Here is a 21,082-nt window from a genome sequence, read left to right as displayed (position 1 = left end):
ACGGCTCGGATCAGTTTGTGTTACTGAGGAGGTGCATCATTCCCAGTAAAACCTCCTGAACAATACAAAATGAAGCAGCCTGGAGAATGTAATAACAATGCTAACTGCTGCCAAACTCTGTGCTTGTTATTGTTAAAAAGAAAATGTACATATGGTGCATTTAAGGTCATGTAATGTGCTATATGGGGAACAGTTAGTCATTCATAACACTAGAATTGTCCACATATACCCTTGATATATTCCTATAAATATTCTAATCAAGCATGCTAGGTGTCACTTTTAATGACTTCCCTTTGACCTTTTACAGTATTTTTAAACTGTTCCCCTAACCTCTTATTGAGCCTAGCATTAATCCCCTGTCCTGATGTTTCCAGGGCAGCAGAGCTGAGGGCAGACTGCGGTCAGGAGGCAGCCGCTCACAGTGACATTTTGGTGGCGAGTCTCACGGAGGACGTGAGCGCACTCAGAGAAGAGCTGGACACCAAGACCTCTCTGTGCAGACGGTGATGCTTTTAACTTGGTCTGAAAGTGCAGATTCTAGCATTTTTGGAAACACTACAAACTTCAAATGTATATAGGGACGTACTGGGATCTCAAGTTGTCTTTACTGTCCTGAAGGACAAAATTACTAGAGCAGGGGTGTCCAAACTTTTTTCACTGAGGGCCACATACAGAGGTTTGGGCCTCTAGCCAGAGGTGAGGTATATCAGCCTCATAAGTTAAGTTATAAGTTAGCAAAATCAATCAAATGTAGCTAAATTATACTTAATAATTGAATATGCTTTGATCAAACAAACAGCCTACATCACATCTTTTCATCTTTATTTTGTTACATAAATTGTTAGCTTATTCCTTAAAACAGGAGCCTCAGATTGCTAATAATAAGGGGAATATAAAGGGTATATTTCAAGCTTGTAATACAAATAAGTTACTGGGCTTTTTTTTTTATCAACCAAGATTTGTTAGAACATTGTTTCAACTTTAATCGACTGAATTGATTTGAACAGTGGCCATATAAACAGATGAATATAACATTATAAGAAGTACAATATAAGAAAAGCCTACTTTTTGATTTTTCGTAGGCCAATAAAAAAGGGACAACGGGCCACAGTTGGCCCCCGGGCCATAGTTTGGACATCCCTGTACTAGAGAATTAAAACATCTTGAATGCAAAGGGATTTTTTTGTATATTTTCTTTAGAACGTTTAATAAACAGATGTAAAAATATTTAAGGGTCCAATCCAATTTTTACTTTTTAAGTTATTTTAACTTTTGATTCTGAGGTCCAGTTAGAGTGGTTGAGCCAGCCATTATTACTAGAATCAACCACTTAACCGGCAAAAGGCCCCTGGTTTATGTCCATTTAAGTGGCATAAATACTATCACTGTCCTTGCAAAACACAACTTGGTCCATTTTAATAAAAACATAAATAAAAAAAACACATAAGAGTTCAACTAATGCAGCAGCACTGACACAGGTTTGGCTTATTGAAGCAAATATATCTGCACTTTCTTGTTAAGTGGCTCTGGATAAAAGCGTCGGCTAAATGAAATGTAACGAGATGTAACAGTTATTGTTGGAGTTCTTATTTGTTACTTATGTTCTACTTTCTCCCTTACAGGGCTGAGCAACAAAGGAACCAAGCACTTCAAAATGCAGAGAAACTCCAAGAAGCCTTCAAAGAGTATAAGGCTACTGTTTCCGTTAAACTTCAGAGGGTAACTTTGATTTATGGGAATGATTCCATTACTAAAGAACAGTTTATATATTTTAGGTACTTTTAGATTTGAGGTTTCACATTGATGCCAAACATGCCTTTCCTTCTTTGTATTTTGAAGGTGATGGAGAGTGAGAGCAAACTGAAAGAGAGTCTTACTGAGTGTGACAGAGAGAAAGAGGAGCTGGAGGTGAAGTGCACTCTGCTGGAGAGGGTAAAGGTCGAACAGGGTCAGACAATCTGGTACGTAACCTTGTTTGTAGAAACAGAAAAACATAGTTGGCTTTCTGAGCTTTTCTCATTATCAGTCAAATGTTTGAGAAAGAAAAGCTTTGAATTGCTGTTGAACACATTCTATCCCCGATGACCCCCCGTCTGTCTGCAGCCAGCTGACGGAGGAGGCGCGGCAGGCCAGGTCTGCGGCTGCTGGCCTGCAGGCTCAGCTGGAGGAGGCCGGACGAAAGGCCTTACAGCTGGAAAGGCAGCTTACGGAGCGGGGCGCTGAGTTCAGGGAGCTGGCCTCTCTGCGAAAGGATCTGGAAACCCTGCGAACTCTGACCCAGAGGCAGGAGCAGAGCCTGGCCCAGAGCCAGAGAGAGGCCCAGCAGAGTCAGGCAGAGCTGGCCGGCCTGGAGGCCACACTGAACGTGCTGCATCTACGAGAGGTCCAGAGGAGTACTATACACCAAGTCACATTGATGTTTGTGATGTCCCATGATTCTGTGGAGTCTGCAACAGTGACCTCATGGTTCCATCAGCAGTTAATAGTTTTGGTTTAGCAGGGAATGTCCAAAAGTAGTTGTTATATTAACCGGGTCGGGAGGGGTACTTTAAAAATGTAATCTGCTACAATAAAAAAAAGAAGAAGTAATCTAATCTGAGTATGACAATATAAAAGTATTGTAACCTGATTACTTTCCGTTACTTTTGGATTACCTCAGTTTCAAATACATTGCAAATAAATACAAAAGGAAAACACATATCAGTTAGATGTGTTTTGTTAAGTGTAGGATGTGAGAGAACAGACCAATGTCACCTTAGAAAAGAATAAACAAAGATATTTAGGATAAATAGTATGTCCTCGTATATTTTAGGATAGGCCTGCAGAATAGTAAAGTTGATAAATGCATTAATTAAAAAGTAAACACAGTATTTTTGTTGAGTAAATCAGGTGTTCACCTACTGCATTTAAAAAAATAAAATGAAAGTAGCCTTACTGTAAAGCAAACAGATAATTCCGACAGTAAATCTACCTCTAATATATTATTATATGTTATAAAACACATTAGAACATTGTTCTCCTGCTAGTAGTCCCCTTTTAAAAACAAAAATGTAACAGTAAGCTGATAACTGCTTTTTTTAATATTATTGCGAGGGAATACAATCCTGTTACATGTAATCCATACTCCCCAAGCCTGTATATTTATCCATATGTTTAACTATTGTCTAATATTGTTTTGCTTTTTTTTTCAGGGTGCTGTGGGGACGCTGTGTGTCAGGCCCTGCATGCTTCCCCCAGTGGACTATTCAGGAACTGCACACCTACTGAATCTAAAGCCAGGTATGCTGAGACCTCGGAGTTATCCATGCCGATTGACAGAGATGTGAACTTTTTGGGGCATTTTGAAGATTCTGCCTCCCCTTGCAAAGTCCTTCTAATGATACTATATACAACACTTTTCATAGAGTAAGAATGATGAGCTCATTCTGCATACCCTTTGTTCATGAGGTAAAACCAGAGGAGGGAGAAGTACTCAGATATTGTACTTGAGTAAAAGTATAAGTACTCAGATCTTGTACTTGAGTAAAAGTAGAAGTACTCAGATACTGTACTTGAGTAAAGTAGAAGTACTCAGATACTGTACTTGAGTGAAAGTAGAAGTACTCAGATACTGTACTTGAGTAAAAGTAGAAGTACTCAGATACTGTACTTGAGTAAAGTAGAAGTACTCAGATCTTGTACTTGAGTAAAAGTAGAAATACTCAGATACTGTACTTGAGTGAAAGTAGAAGTACTCAGATACTGTACTTGAGTAAAAGTAGAAGTACTCAGATACTGTACTTGAGTAAAAGTAGAAATGCTCAGATACTGTACTTGAGTAAAGTAGAAGTACTCAGATACTGTACTTGAGTGAAAGTAGAAGTACTCAGATACTGTACTTGAGTAAAATTAGAAGTACTCAGATCTTGTACTTGAGTAAAAGTAGAAGTACTCAGATACTGTACTTGAGTAAAGTAGAAGTACTCAGATCTTGTACTTGAGTAAAAGTAGAAATACTCAGGTACTGTACTTCAGTAAAAGTAGAAATACTCAGATACTGTACTTGAGTAAAAGTAGAAGTACTCAGATCTTGTACTTGAGTAAAAGTAGAAATACTCAGATCTTGTACTTGAGTAAAAGTAGAAGTACTCAGATACTGTACATGAGTAAAAGTAGAAGTACTCAGATCTTGTACTTGAGTAAAGTAGAAGTACTCAGATACTGTACTTGAGTAAAAGTAGAAGTACTCAGATACTGTACTTGAGTAAAGTAGAAGTACTCAGATCTTGTACTTGAGTAAAAGTAGAAGTACTCAGATCTTGTACTTGAGTAAAAGTAGAAATACTCAGATCTTGTACTTGAGTAAAAGTAGAAGTACTCAGATACTGTACTTGAGTAAAAGTAGAAGTACTCAGATACTGTACTTGAGTAAAAGTAGAAATACTCAGATACTGTACTTGAGTAAAAGTAGAAGTACTCAGATACTGTACTTGAGTAAAGTAGTAGTACTCAGATACTGTACTTGAGTAAAAGTAGAAATACTCAGATCTTGTACTTGAGTAGAAGTAGAAATACTCAGATCTTGTACTTGAGTAAAAGTAGAAGTACTCAGATCTTGTACTTGAGTAAAAGTAGAAGTACTCAGATACTGTACATGAGTAAAAGTAGAAGTACTCAGATCTTGTACTTGAGTAAAGTAGAAGTACTCAGATACTGTACTTGAGTAAAAGTAGAAGTACTCAGATACTGTACTTGAGTAAAGTAGAAGTACTCAGATCTTGTACTTGAGTAGAAGTAGAAATACTCAGATCTTGTACTTGAGTAAAAGTAGAAATACTCAGATCTTGTACTTGAGTAAAAGTAGAAGTACTCAGATCTTGTACTTGAGTAAAAGTAGAAGTACTCAGATACTGTACATGAGTAAAAGTAGAAGTACTCAGATCTTGTACTTGAGTAAAGTAGAAGTACTCAGATACTGTACTTGAGTAAAAGTAGAAGTACTCAGATACTGTACTTGAGTAAAGTAGAAGTACTCAGATCTTGTACTTGAGTAAAAGTAGAAGTACTCAGATACTGTACTTGAGTAAAGTAGAAGTACTCAGATCTTGTACTTGAGTAAAAGTAGAAGTACTCAGATACTGTACTTGAGTAAAAGTAGAAATACTCAGATACTGTACTTGAGTAAAAGTAGAAGTACTCAGATCTTGTACTTGAGTAAAAGTAGAAATACTCAGATCTTGTACTTGAGTAAAAGTAGAAATACTCAGATCTTGTACTTGAGTAAAAGTAGAAATACTCAGATCTTGTACTTGAGTAAAAGTAGAAATACTCAGATACTGTACTTGAGTAAAAGTAGAAGTACTCAGATACTGTACTTGAGTAAAGTAGAAGTACTCAGATACTGTACTTGAGTAAAGTAAAAGTACCAGAGTGTAGAAATACTCTGTCACAGTAAAAGTCCTGCATTCAAAATGTTCCTCCAGTGAAAGTAGAAAGTACTCTCATCTAAATGTACTTAAAGTTGGAAATACTCAAGTAATGTACAAGCATCTCAAAATGTTACTTTACAGTACTTTAGTAAATGTAGTTAGTTACAGTGGGGCAAAAAAGTATTTAGTCAGCCACCAATTGTGCAAGTTCTCCCATTTAAAAAGATGAGAGAGGCCTGTAATTTTCATCATAGGTACACTTCAACTATGAGAGACAGAATGAGAAAAAAAATCCAGGAAATCACATTGTAGGATTTTTAATGAATTAATTGGTAAATTCCTCGGTAAAATAAGTATTTGGTCACCTACAAACAAGCAAGATTTCTGGCTCTCACAGACCTGTAACTTCTTCTTTAAGAGGCTCCTCTGTCCTCCACTCGTTACCTGTATTAATGGCACCTTTTTGAACTCGTTATCAGTATAAAAGACACCTGTCCACAACCTCAAACAGTCATACTCCAAACTCCACTATGGCCAAGACCAAAGAGCTGTCAAAGGAGACCAGAGACTAAATTGTAGACCTGCACCAGGCTGGGAAAACTGAATCTGCAATAGGTAAGCAGCTTGGTGTGAAGAAATCAACTGTGGGAGCAATTATTAGAAACTGGAAGACATACAAGACCACTGCTAATCTCCCTCGATCTGGGGCTCCACGCAAGATCTCACCCCGTGGGGTCAAAATGATCACAAGAACGGTGAGCAAAAATCCCAGAACCACCCGGGGGACCTAGTGAATGACCTGCAGAGACCTGGGACCAAAGTAACAGAGGCTACCATCAGTAACACACTACGCCGCCAGGGACTTAAATCCTGCAGTTCCAGACGTGTCCCCCTGCTTAAGCCAGTACATGTCCAGGCCCGTCTGAAGTTTGCTAGAGGGCATTTGGATGATCCAGAAGAGGATTGGGAGAATGTCATATGGTCAAATGAAACCAAAATAGAACTTTTTGGTAAAAACTCAACTTGTCGTGTTTGGAGGAGAAAGAATGCAGAGTTGCATCCAAAGAACACCATACCTACTGTGAAGCATGGGGGTGGAAACATCATGCTTTGGGGCTGTTTTTCTGCAAAGGGACCAGGACGACTGACCCGTGTAAAGGAAAGAATGAATGGGGCCATGTATCGTGAGATTTTGAGTGAAAACCTCCTTCCATCAGCAAGGGCACTGAAGATGAAGCGTGGCTGGGTCTTTCAGCATGACAATGATCCCAAACACACCGCCAGGGCAACGAAGGAGTGGCTTCGTAAGAAGCATTTCAAGGTCCTGGAGTGGCCTAGCCAGTCTCCAGATCTCAACCCTATAGAAAATCTTTGGAGGGAGTTGAAAGTCCGTGTTGCCCAGCGACAGCCCCAAAACATCACTGCTTTAGAGGAGATCTGCATGGAGGAATGGGCCAAAATACCAGCAACAGTGTGTGAAAACCTTGTGAAGACTTACAGAAAACGTTTGACCTCTGTCATTGCCAACAAAGGGTATATAACAAAGTATTGAGATGAACTTTTGTTATTGACCAAATACTTATTTTCCACAATCATTTGAAATAAATTCTTTAAAAATCAGACAATGTGATTTCCTGGATTTTTTTTTCTCATTCTGTCTCTCATAGTTGAGGTATACCTATGATAAAAATTACAGGCCTCTCTCATCTTTTTAAATGGGAGAACTTGCACAATTGGTGGCTGACTAAATACTTTTTTGCCCCACTGTACCTCTGGGCGAAAGAATAAAACTATTTAAATTTTGCATGGTAATTAAATAAGTGATATGTTAAATGTGTGTAAAAATGACTAGACCTCAATATATGATATAAATATAGAGTAACTCCTGTCCTTCCTTTACCCCGCGCTCCCCCCTTGCAGGTGAAGGTTACCAGCAGCTGCTGCGAGTGCTGCAGGCGATGGAGTCTGAGCGGAGCAGACAGAGCAGCCTGGCGGAGCGGCTGCAGGAGCGTCTGAGCAGATCCCAGGAGGAGGTCTCCTCCCTGCAGAGCTCCATAGCCCAGAGAGTCTGCCACTACCAGAGCCTCCACACAGAGCTGTTGGACAAAGTCAGCCAGACCACCGACAGAGAGAAGGAGGTGAGGTTTAGGATCCTCTCTGTCTTCCTCTTCATCATTTCTTTGTAATATTTTACCGTATCCAGGGCTGTGTTCTATTTCACATGGGTTTCCCGCATACAAAAACACTATTTCCCTGTCAATATGTAGGTATAGGAAGCTATACAATGTTAAATTTGTGAAATAAATAACATCCTACTTCTATATTGTGTTAGCTGTAATTCAGTCCTTCAATAGTGTTTTATTTATCCGATATATATTATTATCTTCACGGTCAACTTTCATATTTTCTCTCTTTTAGTTCTGTTTTATCTGCTATTTTGAGATGTTTAAATTGTATAATTGCTTATTTTCTTGTCTTCCTTTATTTGTAATTATGTGCAATACTTTGTCCAAATTTGGGATCAATAATCAGTATATCTTAACTTATCTTATGTCTATCAAGTTTCCCTGCTGTTGTTTTGAATCTCAGATTTGAGTGATTGGATACCCCCCTCAGCAGAGCATAAAAAGCTTTAGTGCAGTCCCTATAGTCAGGGTCAGATATGTGACTGACTCTAAATATAAGGAAAAAATGATTTAAGGTAAGGGGGTCTCCAAACTGTTGCACCTAACCTGATTTCCCAATTCCAGTCACAATTATCTCAGAGCATTGATACAGATTTCACAAAAGCCATCTAAGCCATGAAAAATGAGCACTTAGTCTTTTCTATATAAAATAAACGATCGAGCTGATTATTGGTTCATACTCATGTTTTTTATTTTAAAATAAATACTTCAGCTGAAAAGAAAAAGTGCACGTGTGGCTGCGCTGGAGAAACAGCTACAGGAGAAAACCGCTGCCTACAGCCAGGCTGCCCTGACCAACACTGAGCTGGAGACTCAGCTACTGGTACAACACACACACACGCACGCACGCGCACACACACACACACACACACACACACACACACACACACACACACACACACACACACACACACACACACACACACACACACATACACATACACACACACACACTTTTTTAAGCCTTCCTTTCTCGTGTATGCAATATCATACAATCGCCTCTAGCTATTTTTTTTTTCTATAATTTCTTTTATAGCACACATTCCTATAAGCATTGTTAGAGATGATGAAGTGATGGACACAAAAATGAAGAGACCACTCTCTACATGTATGGCAGCCATTCCAGTGTCTGTTGAACTCCAACACAGAGAACAATTGTCAGTAGTTTATAGAATACAATACAAAGTAAATAAAAGACAAACCTATAAATATTAAAACTGGAGAAACTGCTAATGCTGCAGTTGGCTCTTAATTTTCTCCGGAGCTGTATATTGGCTCTCAATAGATGTAAACTTTTTTCATGAATGGTTTTGTGGTCTTTTGTATGTATGTTTTGTACAGACACATGTTCCAGAAGTTTATGTTGATTTGTCTTTGAAAACAATCTGTCAATCTAAATGTGTTTTTTACATGATTCATAAGCATTTTCCAGCACAGGTTATAATTTGAACAGGCTGGATGTATTCTCTAGCTCCACCATTTACAGTTATTTTGTGTCTCTCTTTTCCTAACTCCAGGAGAAAACGGGCACTGTTCAGCATTACCAGTCAATGATGAGTAGAAAGCAGAGGGAGTACCAGCAGTCTTTGGAGCAGTGTAAAAACTCTCATTCGCAACAACTGACGGAGCATCAGCACAGAATAGAAATGGTGATCTCATACATCTGCACTCTGCATCCCCCCCACACCCCACCTGATTCTCTTTACATTATTTTAATTCTACTCAACGCATCTATGTTTCATCAGCTACAAAGCAATGTTTATCAGTTCATTTCCACCTAGAAACTCTGTCCTCTCCTTTGCAGCTGCAGCTGTGTGTGGAGGAGGCTCAGTCTCGGTTGTTGGAGATGGGGCAGAATCTAAGCTCGGTCCAGAAGGAGAGAGACGAGGCTCAGGAAGTTGCTCTCCTGCTGCAGAGCTCCGTGGAACAACTCACACAGGTCAGGACCGTCTGACAGTGGGTAGAAGCATATCTGTGCATTTTCCACCTTCACTGGGTCAAGCACAGGAACCATTTCAGATTCAACCTACAATTACTTTGACCTTTGTGACTCACTAGGGACATTTTTGTCTTTTGAATTTTAAGTGTGGCTGTCTTGCATGATATGGCATAGATTTGGGTGAGGTTGCACATTTTAACCTCAGCCAAAGTCAAATGAAAGGTGGGATTACAAACACTTACAAAAGACCCTTAACGACCAAAATGTCACCACAATTTTTGATGCCATGGCCATTACACCATTAAATCATACATTATGATATATCAAGCTTTCCATCTGAAGGCTATAGCTTTTAATAATTCAAGCATATTTAGCCATCTTTTCCCTATGGGACAAAAACATGTCATCTTCCTGGTCTGCTGAAGCACTCTATTATTGTATTATGGAGCACTGGGTTTTTAAGGGTTGACATTGGTTAAAACGACTGAATTTAATTGAAAGATTTAACTTTTTTCATCCAGGTGTATTGTGTTTATCTTTTAATTGAATTACAGCAGAGGCAGGATGAAGTGCAACACAACGAGGAGCTGCTGAAGAGTTTCGAGGAGCAGGCGACTCAGTCTGCCACCAAGGTTTGCACAAAGACCAGTCCCAAAGACAAAAAGGGAGATTAAAAGGTCCAGTGTTTAGAGTTTAGGGGATCTATTGGCAGAAATTGAATAAAGTATGCGTAATTATGTTTTTATTTGTGTATACTCACCAAGAATCCTGGTGTTTTCTTTAGCTTAGAAAAGGCCCTTTATATCCACATATGGAGCAGGTCTTCTTCAGAGTCTGCCATGTTTCTACAGTAGCTCAGACAAACCGAACGCACTCCAGAGAGGTCTGTTGACATTTTTACAGTATCTAAAGACCCATTCTCTACACGCTTAGAAAGGGAAGGCTGAGCAGAGGATTCAGTTGGTTACAATCTGACACCTTGCTGCACAGTGCTACTTATTTTTACACACTGGACCTTTTAAATGTACAAAAACATCTTTGAACCTTCCATGTGTTTGTGCATCAGGCGCGTGAACTGCAGACGTCTCTATCAGAGTGCAGAGAAGAGCTGAGCTTCTACCTGCAGCAGATGGAGGAGGTGAAGAAGAGCTATGAGAGTGAGCTGCAGAAGAACAAAGACAAGGTACAGCGTTGCATACAATCTGAGTTGAAATTAGTCTGTTTGCAAGATCATTCTCAGCCATTTTGATCTGCCTCCTCTCCTTTTCTTTATGCTAACCCGATCCTATCCCCTGTTCCTCCCTCCTCAGGTGTCCTCCCTGCAGGAGAAGCTGCACAGCACCACCCTGGTGTGCCAGAGCTCTGGAGAGCAGAACCTGCAGCTGCAGCTCTCTCTGCAGCAGCAGCAGACCATGCTGACAGAGAGCTCTGCTCACATCTCTGAGCTGGAGGAGAGTCAGAGCCAGCTACAGAAACAGGTAAGCTGGAGGAAATCAAACAAAATTATTTTTGCTTAGAAGTAGCGTAGGATCATGGGAGTTGTTGTCTTCGCCACCATTTTGGTTATTGCAGCTCATAAAGAAGACTCCTCTTCAAAAGCTATGCACCATTGTGTCACTTACACTAATTCAATTATATTCTATATTGCATTGTTGGAGGAGCCTGGTACACTGACCAACAGGTGCAAACACATAACAACGGCCCAAAACACTTAAAGGTCCCCTATTATTCAAAATGCACTTTTTTATGTCTTTTTTACATAAATATGTGTCCCCGGTGTGTAAGGACACCCACAAAGTGTCAGATAATACAACCCTCTCTCTTTTCCTCCTTACCCACATCTCTAAAAACGGGGGTACAAACGAGCTGATCCAGATTTGCTGCCGATATGACGTCATAACAGAAATGTGGGCTGGCTTTACATTGAACTCCTGGCAACGTCCCGCCCACGTGACACTTCCCAACCTATCGTCCCCAATATACAGTCTTGAGCTGAATCCCCTCCACAGCACCTCTGTGTGTCTGTGTGTTCAACAGGATGTCTGCAGGAGGGACTTAGAGTTGTTGTATATATAATACATATAATGTCTCTGCTCTAGTGGTAAACACTGAGAAGTGTTTCAGAAATAATGCTGGATCTGGTTTGGAACATAATATGAGGTTTAATCACGGCAGCGTTTAGCTGAGTTTCTCTGTTAGAAACTTGTCTCTTCAGAGAGAGATCATGACGCTGCAAAGGGGCGTGGCCAGCTTCAGCTCAGCTCAAATGTAAAGCTACAGTCACAGAATCAGCACTTCAGGAACAGGGCTGAAATAGAGGGGGTTGAGGCATGCTGCAATGCGTGATCTGTTTGGTATTTTGAGCAAAACACTTCACATATGGATGCATTGTATAGATATTGCCCTACAATATATTGTTCAAATATAGAATAATAGGAGACCTTTAATGATTTGTTCAAGGCTTCCACTTAGTCATCTTTAGATGCTGACATAAATACTGTGTCAAGGAGATTTCCTTTTTTTATCAGGGTCGCCATCTTTCTTTTCCATTTTTGGGTTTATTCAGTCATTGCACGCAGCTACAGTATAAACCATTACTACATTTTCTATAACCCAGGATATGTCTCCCTTTTTGGGTCTCCAAGTAAAATAAAAAGCAAAAGGCTCCAGTAGCTTTTTATTAGGTGACATAATGTAACAGAAGATGAATGCAAATGTTTCATTAACTGATCAAACTGTGACTGAATCACTGTCACGGCTTGAAAGAAAATGTCTGTATGAGCATGAGATTTATTTTCCAGTTCAGCACATTTTAGGAGCTGGCTGTACTTTCTGTCCTTCACAACAAACAGAGGACAACAGTCTCCATTCAGAGAGCACAGGGAGGGTGATGTGGAGCCGCTCTGTAAAAGAAGCGGCATCCTGCTAACACACTACAGCAGATTGCCTGAAGGAAGAGATCGTGTTCATCCTTGTTCTGATTAACAGTCAGGCTTAAACAGGAGGGGATGAGGGCAAGACATGAAGTAAAAAAATGTTTATGTGATTAAAGCTGAAATGTTGAGAATGCATTTAAAATATGTAGAAAAGTAGAAATACGATTCTGAATACAGAGTTGAAATAAGAATAAAGAACAATTGTGAAGAAAAGAAAGTTAGAAAGTCGAGTATAAAGTTTAAACGACGAGAATAATTTAGAAACCTTCAGGATAAAGATGAAATGTGGAAAATAAAGTCAAAAATGTAAATAAAAGGAAATGCCAAACATTTTAAATACAATTTGAGAATAAAGTTGTAATGTACAACTTAAATAAATGAATGTTAAAATATTGAGAATAAAGTTCAAAATAAAGCCATAATGCTGAGAATACATTTTAATAATGTATTTAAAATACAAATATTACTAATACATTTGAAATACCCTTTTTGAGAACAAAGACGTCAATAATAAATGAAAATGATCAAAATAAATCTAACTATTAGGTTGAGCACGTACACTGACAATTCAAAACAAATGCAAAATAATAATAAAAATGTTTGATCTGACCCTAAGGCTTTTCCGTAGGTCTTCGTTACAAGGGAGTGTTACTTTAACATACTTGTATTTCTGGGTCATTATTATCTTTCAGTCTTTCAATATCTCCAGTTTTGTACAATAGAACAGAAAGTAGTGGATGAAATGAATGTTTGTGTGCAGGTGTCCACCCTGGAGCAGCAACTGGAGCGAGCCCGGGCCGCTCTGCAGGGCGAGGCGAGGAGTAGGGAGCAGGACACCCAGCACAGGGAGGAGGAGCTGCAGAAGGTCAGCCAGCAGAACACACAGCTGTTGGAGTGTGTCGGGTGAGAGGAACACGCACGCACACAAGATACAAAATCAACCAGAGGACATTTTGGGTCCAACAAGGTTGCTTTATTTACTTTCTTTTTATGTACTAATTTACAAATGTTTTACAATCTGGGCAAACATGAGCGATATTGTGCTGTAAAAAACAAGATTTGCTAAGTTAAGACAAACATGAATCTGAAATTGAGCTTAATATGTCCTCTTAATTAACGTTTGCTTCTTTAACACTCAAGTTTATTGCATTAATGCATTTTTTTGTATTCTGATATATCTGCTTAAAAATCAGTGTTAGTGGCAGCATAAACAACGAAACGAACTGCAAAGAACTTTATTAATCCATAGGAAGGAAAATATTCTCCTCCCATGAACTGTTATTTCAGAAAGTCTCTTTTTTCTATGGAAAAACTTCATTCAGAGTGAGTGGGAAAGTCTGTCAGCATATATACAGTGGGGCAAAAAAGTATTTAGTCAGCCACCAATTGTGCAAGTTCTCCCATTTAAAAAGATGAGAGAGGCCTGTAATTTTTATCATTGGTATACCTCAACTATGAGAGACAGAATGAGAAAAAAAAATCCAGGAAATCACATTGTAGGATTTTTAATGAATTTATTTTCAAATGATTGTGGAAAATAAGTATTTGGTCAATAACAAAAGTTCATCTCAATACTTTGTTATACACCCTTTGTTGGCAATGACAGAGGTCAAACGTTTCTGTAAGTCTTCACAAGGTTTTCACACACTGTTGCTGGTATTTTGGCCCATTCCTCCATGCAGATCTCCTCTACAGCAGTGATGTTTTGGGGCTGTCGCTGGGCAACACAGACTTTCAGCTCCCTCCAAAGATTTTCTATGGGGTTGAGATCTGGAGACTGGCTAGGCCACTCCAGGACCTTGAAATGCTTCTTACGAAGCCACTCCTTCGTTGCCCTGGCGGTGTGTTTGGGATCATTGTCATGCTGAAAGACCCAGCCACGCTTCATCTTCAGTGCCCTTGCTGATGGAAGGAGGTTTTCACTCAAAATCTCACGATACATGGCCCCATTCATTCTTTCCTTTACACGGATCAGTCGTCCTGGTCCCTTTGCAGAAAAACAGCCCCAAAGCATGATGTTTCCACCCCCATGCTTCACAGTAGGTATGGTGTTCTTTGGATGCAACTCTGCATTCTTTCTCCTCCAAACACGACGAGTTGAGTTTTTACCAAAAAGTTCTATTTTGGTTTCATCTGACCATATGACATTCTCCCAATCCTCTTCTGGATCATCCAAATGCCCTCTAGCAAACTTCAGACGGGCCTGGACATGTACTGGCTTAAGCAGGGGGACACGTCTGGAAGTGCAGGATTTCAGTCCCTGGCGGCGTAGTGTGTTACTGATGGTAGCCTCTGTTACTTTGGTCCCAGCTCTCTGCAGGTCATTCACTAGGTCCCCCCGTGTGGTTCTGGGATTTTTGCTCACCGTTCTTGTGATCATTTTGACCCCACGGGGTGAGATCTTGCGTGGAGCCCCAGATGGAGGGAGATTAGCAGTGGTCTTGTATGTCTTCCATTTTCTAATAATTGCTCCCACAGTTGATTTCTTCACACCAAGCTGCTTACCTATTGCAGATTCAGTTTTCCCAGCCTGGTGCAGGTCTACAATTTTGTCTCTGGTCTCCTTTGACAGCTCTTTGGTCTTGGCCATAGTGGAGTTTGGAGTATGACTGTTTGAGGTTGTGGACAGGTGTCTTTTATACTGATAACGAGTTCAAAAAGGTGCCATTAATACAGGTAACGAGTGGAGGACAGAGAAGCCTCTTAAAGAAGAAGTTACAGGTCTGTGAGAGCCAGAAATCTTGCTTGTTTGTAGGTGACCAAATACTTATTTTACCGAGGAATTTACCAATTAATTCATTAAAAATCCTACAATGTGATTTCCTGGATTTTTTTCTCCATTCTGTCTCTCATAGTTGAAGTGTACCTATGATGAAAATTACAGGCCTCTCTCATCTTTTTAAATGGGAGAACTTGCACAATTGGTGGCTGACTAAATACTTTTTTGCCCCACTGTACATACATCTTCATTTCCATTCAATCACATGTGAGGCTTATAATTACATTATTCCTGAGTGTCAGGTTACTGGAGTTCATTTCTGCTTTCCCTTAAAAATTAGGCATAATAAATAACTGCTGGTGTTCAAAAGAGACCACAATCAGGCCGCCACATAGCACAGTGGTTAGTGCTTGCGGCACTTGTACTGACGCAGGTTGGAATTTACGCATTTCATTCCCTCTATATCCCCCTCTCAAGACTGTCATTCTCTAATAAAGTCTAAACAGGCATATATGCATGTAGAAAACGGGTCTCTGGTCATAAACCAGGACCCAGGATAAAGACAGAATGCACGGTGGTACTCGTCTGCAGGTTTTTTTATTTTAATGTATTGTTTTATGTCTTATATAACTATGTTGCATTGTTGGAGGAACTCAGGACTTTTCATTGGCATTCCTACACTGTAGCGTGTGTGCATATGACATTAAAACCTTTGAATCTTGTTAAACAGGTAACAGACTGCTGCTAAGGATGGTACAATTACTGTGAGCTCGTATTGGTATTAGCACAGGGAACATGAGGGCGGACACAAACTGTCAAAACTCTGATCAGCTTTTGGGGCTTCAGAGGTAAGCCCGTATCCCATCGTTCAAAGAGGCCCTATTCTGCTTTTGGCGGGTTTTCCCTCTCCTGTAGTTTGTTAATAAAGGTTTTAATGCATGTAAACGGTCTGCAAAAGCTAAAGTCCCTGCCTGAAAACCCTCCATTGGACTCCTTTGTTTACTTCTTCAACATCATGACATCACCTTTTAACACTCACTCTTCTATTGGCTAGCACTCCAACAAATTGTACATTATAGGCTAAGAGGGGGGACATCTCAAGGTGGTGGACCAATCACAACAGAGTCTGCCAGCTAACCAATCAGAGCAGACTGGGCTCTGGTTTCAGACAGAGGGTGAAAAGAGGTGCTGCAGCACAGACAGTATGAGACAAATAAAGAGCTTTTAGAACATTAAAGCATGGAGACATGTCCCAGGAGAGACACTACATGCAAAAATGAACCTGAGAAGGAGCAGAAGAGGGCAACATTATTCTTATCTATCTATCCAATCCAGTATTCAAACAATATCCCCCAAAAATGTTCTAGCAACATCATCGTCTCTTAACAACAACAAAATGACGCCCCGCCCCTCGCCACTTAAAGCATACAAAGTTCCTTTAGCCTTTTTTTTGTAGAAAACAAAAATACAATTCGATCTCTTTTCCGTTTTCTATTTTTTGAAAGAAAAACAAATATCCTGAAGGTGTGCAAATGACAAATCAGGGGCTTTTATTTACTGCTATTCAATATTTGTTCGCAGACTTGTAGAGCTGAGTGTATTTCCCAGCATTCACTGGTGCGCTCTTTGTGTGGGGCTTTTGTTTGCTGCTATTTTTTTAACAGAATGTTTTTTTGCGTGGTTTTCTTCTTGACCCGCAGCAAAGACAATCAAACGCCTCAGCAGTCTGTGGGACAGTCTTGTGATATCACCACATCCTATTTGTCTGCAGGCATGAAGCAGCCCTCCCTTCCGTGCTCGTTTCACCCTTATACATATAAATTGAGATCTTACTTAGTTTAAGAAGCCTGTTGTTTCTGGAGAAATCTCATCCCATAGTTCTGCTGGTTATTTCTCTTTTTATGCTGTTTTTAATGCTTCCAAAGCATGTTTTTGGTTTGAATGTGGCATCAAAGGGCATGTTTGCATTGCTCAGTTAACAGTTTTAAAGGGATTTTCCTTCCTTTAAGTCTACGATGGGAGCCATGCTTACAGTGAGGTGAGGAACTGCAGGAACAATGCGATGTGCATACTGCTATAGGCTTCATATGTCCTATCTTCTTCCCTTTTACAGCAGTAACTTGTCCACAAATGGTTATTCCAGTCTTTAATTTGCTGTACAAGCCCACTGATGATTGTTTTTATGTGTTTCCTCTTTGTGCGTACTGCAGCCATCTGAAATCAGAGATGGTCAAGTGTCGAGGGGAGCTGGATTCTAAAGATTCGGAGCTGCAGCGCCTGCGGAGGGATGTCACCGTCAAGGCTTCTCAGATCAGCTGCATGGACGAGAGCCTGCAGCAGCTGAGGAGCCAGCTCAACAGCAAGAGTGACACGGGTATGTTGAAGAGACCGTTGAAGACAGAAGGACACAGCTCTGGTTTTTAGATTGTAACCTACTTTCCCACTAGACAAATAGCCACTAACACATTTTGTCTGGAAACATTACAATCAGCATTCATTCCAAGTGACTCAGCATTAGTCCTGGTATTAAACGGATCAACTCAGGGATGGAGCTTACACGCTAAATGTCCTTTTTACAGCACAAGGCTATAAAGACGCGGTTCGAGGTGAAGTGAGGGATTAGGATATTAATTATATATCCACACAAGACACACAGTCATTATTCTATTCTCTAAGCTACCGGACTCAAGTGAAAGAAATTCTCTGATAGTGGTAAAACACACTTGATTTAAAGTTCTCAGGAAAAAAAAATTAACACATCAAAGCTATCTTTGTTTGTCTTTTAAATGTCTTTACACAATAGTCTACAATGCTGGTTTGGTTGAAAAAAAACTATCATCTGGCAGGGTATAATGTAAAAAAGGAACAGCTGTGGCCAAAGATCGCCAGACAGTATTAAAACACACTGTTCATCATGTCAAACACAATTCCAACTCAAGAGAAAATACAACTCATTAAAACCACATTTATTTATCTTCCCACTTTCGTACCACCTCAAACTCTGGTTTAGTTTAAATACATTTGTATTTCATCGAGTTAGATTTGCAAATAACAGAAACGGCGATTGTACCTCAGTCACCATCGTGTCACACTTCATTCAAACTCTATCATATAATTAAAAATAAAACTCATCAAAGCTGTCCTAATATCTACTGCTCCAACAATCTGCAACTCTGGTTTAAGGGAGTGAAAGAGAGACTTAATAAGAAATCAATAAATAAACCCTATATTTCTGGCACATTTGTGACTCTAACGTGACACACCAGAAGAAAACAAAGGAGGACATACTTGTCTTCTAGCATGGGGAAGAAGTCTATTCCTTACAGTTGAGTGGGTCTTGCTGTTGTGTTAAAGGGTCTTGGTTCCTTCTTGCCCCTCCCAGTGATGGATCTGGAGGAGAAGCTGCACCGCTGTGAGGCCAACCGGAACAACGTCTCCCAGCGACTGCAGGTCCTGGAGGGGCAGCTGCAGGCGGTACGCGCAGAGCTGAGCGAGACTCTGGAGCAGCTACGGGAACTCCGAGACGTCCTGCAAAGAACCCAGACTACCGCAGACGAGCGGCAAGCCTCGGTGGAAAAACTGACTATCCAACTTAGGTGAGGTCACGCCCTCGTGTGAAATATCCTTCTGCTCACAGGAACAAGGGATGAGCTTCATGTGGAGATGACGTCCGTGTATTGTTGCTCAGAGAGAAATCCTGAAATCCTGCTCTGGATCGGCCTCGTGTGTGAATCAATGTCAACACTGTACATGTTGTAGTTCAAACTCACAAACTGACACACGTGGGGCCCCTTACTGCCCCAGAGCACCCCTTCCACTCACACTTGTATCACTTCTGGATATTATGGCTAAATCTGTTCTCAGATGAAGTAATGATATAATATGAATTTCAGATTGTTATTGTTGAATAACCCCTAATATGGGGTTTCCCTTTCCCGTAGTGCGTCATATAGGTTTTGTGCATGTAAATGTTTACGTAGTGACATCACTATGTAACTGAAGTAAACAAAGGAGTCCAATGGAGGCGTCACTATGTATGTATCTCGCGCTTTTATTGGCTAGCGTTCCAACAAACTGTACGTATATAGGCTAATGGTTGAACAATCACAATAGAGCTAAGCAGTCATCAGAGCAGACTGGGCTCAGGTTTCAGACTGAGGGTGAATGGAGGTGCTGCAGCACAGGCAGTATGAGAAAGATAAAGAGCTTTCTGAACATTAAAGCATGGAGACATTTTAAAGGACACAAAATACAAATATGAACCTGAAGATGAGCAGAATATGGCCCTTTAAGTTATGTTATTTGAAGTGGTGTAATGTATTTGCGGTGTGGATTTTTCTAATGTTATATATATTTATTTAAATGATCAGATAAAAAAGTGTGTTTCTTTGAACTACACACATTGTGTAATACACTTTGTGCAGCTGTTGTACACCAAGCACTCATGAAGGATTGAAAATGTTTTGATAAAAAAGAAACACAAATATGACTTTATTAATCACAGCAATCATTCCCATATTGGTGTCTTATAGAGCATTTCGTTCTCAACCTGGGGTTTGGGACCCTCATTGGGGTCCTAAGGTAATTCCAGGGGGTCTCCATATAATATTGAAGAAATAAATCAAATAACATAAAAATAAAATTAAAAAATCAGTCCAAAATATTTGTATATTTTCCAATATTTGTTTTAATATTTATAACATATAAATGTGTAATGATATGTTTTTATAATAATATTATGAGAATGACTGCTGCAGTACATTGCCTTTACCCGTGATGCCATTTGCTAAAGATAGATTTGTGAGAAGTGTATTTCTGAGAGTCGAGATGTGCTGCACATGAGTTTCTTACAGCAGACTATAAGAGAACCAGGAATAGAGAAAACAACATCAAAGATCCACAGTGACTGGAGCAACTTAAATAACTAGGTCACAAACTCACATTTTTGCTTAGGGGTCGCGACCTTAAAAAGGTTAAGAACCGCTGTTTTAGAGGCCATTGAGCTCAGGCATCAGCAGGGGCATGCTGACGCTCAGAACAGAAATGCCCTCTAGAGAAGAACACAAGTTTATTATAATCCACGCTACAGTCATGAGTTTCTTTGAAGTCCAAAAGGATCCTAAAATGATCCGTTGTTCATGGTGTAAGCACTCAAATCAACCTAAAAATGTACAACAACAATCAATAGAGTCCCTTATCATGAAATATTGCACTCACTTACTCAGTGCGCTTTTTATCTTTTTACAGATGTTCATTAGGTGTCACATTTTTTAAAGTATGTGTTGCTTTACAGTGAGACCCAGAGGGAGCTGGAGGAGAGGACTCATGAGGTCTTAGACATGGACAATGCACTGAAGGAGAGACAGGGGGAGCTCCAACAGAGAGCACAGCTGGTACAGCACACACACAAGCGCTCACACAGATTTTTCAGGGTGTTACATTCTATTGAAAATGTGTTTTTCTGCCATCTCTTTCCTCATTTTTCATTGTTTTTCTTTTATCTTCCCAGCTGGGTCACCTGGAAGTGACCATTAGGGAGCACAAGCAGGAGATGGAGAGGAAGGTGGAGTCACTGCAGCAGAACCTGGAGGCCAGAGAGAAAGAGCTGAGGGACACACAGAGGGAGCTCACACAAAGAAACATGAAGGTCAGAAACACACACACAGTAAGGGGGCCCAACATGTGAGGAAAAATTCTGTAAACTCGGCCATAATGGATGATTTAATCCGATTCACTGAAAGCTGAAAGCAAGAACACAACTGTATGTGTGATGACTCCAGCAGAGGACGGATTGAGTGACCGCTGAGTAATAAATGATAATGATGTTTGTGATAATAAGTGTTATCTGCACTGTAATGTGTAACCTTTGGTAGTGTAGTAGGTGTGTGTGCAGC

General features: G+C 40.1%; 1 protein-coding gene across 1 annotated transcript in view; it reads left to right on the top strand.

The window, feature by feature from the left end:
* ccdc18 (coiled-coil domain containing 18) overlaps window positions 1-21,082 on the top strand; it is a 37,585-nt gene that overhangs the window by 7,236 nt on the left and 9,267 nt on the right. Inside the window, exons 5-21 of the mRNA XM_063885178.1 lie at window positions 375-503; window positions 1,623-1,719; window positions 1,840-1,961; window positions 2,104-2,383; window positions 3,192-3,279; window positions 7,329-7,546; window positions 8,307-8,417; window positions 9,112-9,243; window positions 9,399-9,533; window positions 10,088-10,165; window positions 10,600-10,716; window positions 10,844-11,011; window positions 13,230-13,372; window positions 17,399-17,562; window positions 18,571-18,784; window positions 20,482-20,581; window positions 20,698-20,835. Coding sequence (XP_063741248.1) covers window positions 375-503; window positions 1,623-1,719; window positions 1,840-1,961; window positions 2,104-2,383; window positions 3,192-3,279; window positions 7,329-7,546; window positions 8,307-8,417; window positions 9,112-9,243; window positions 9,399-9,533; window positions 10,088-10,165; window positions 10,600-10,716; window positions 10,844-11,011; window positions 13,230-13,372; window positions 17,399-17,562; window positions 18,571-18,784; window positions 20,482-20,581; window positions 20,698-20,835 — 2,434 coding nt within the window. The remainder of the gene's footprint in view (window positions 1-374; window positions 504-1,622; window positions 1,720-1,839; window positions 1,962-2,103; window positions 2,384-3,191; window positions 3,280-7,328; window positions 7,547-8,306; window positions 8,418-9,111; window positions 9,244-9,398; window positions 9,534-10,087; window positions 10,166-10,599; window positions 10,717-10,843; window positions 11,012-13,229; window positions 13,373-17,398; window positions 17,563-18,570; window positions 18,785-20,481; window positions 20,582-20,697; window positions 20,836-21,082) is intronic.

The sequence above is a fragment of the Eleginops maclovinus genome, chromosome 6, assembly GCF_036324505.1.
Source record: "Eleginops maclovinus isolate JMC-PN-2008 ecotype Puerto Natales chromosome 6, JC_Emac_rtc_rv5, whole genome shotgun sequence".
NCBI classification, from domain to species: Eukaryota; Metazoa; Chordata; class Actinopteri; order Perciformes; family Eleginopidae; genus Eleginops; species Eleginops maclovinus.
The sequence above is the reverse complement of the archived record's forward strand: the minus strand, read 5'-3'. Positions and strand labels throughout refer to the sequence as shown.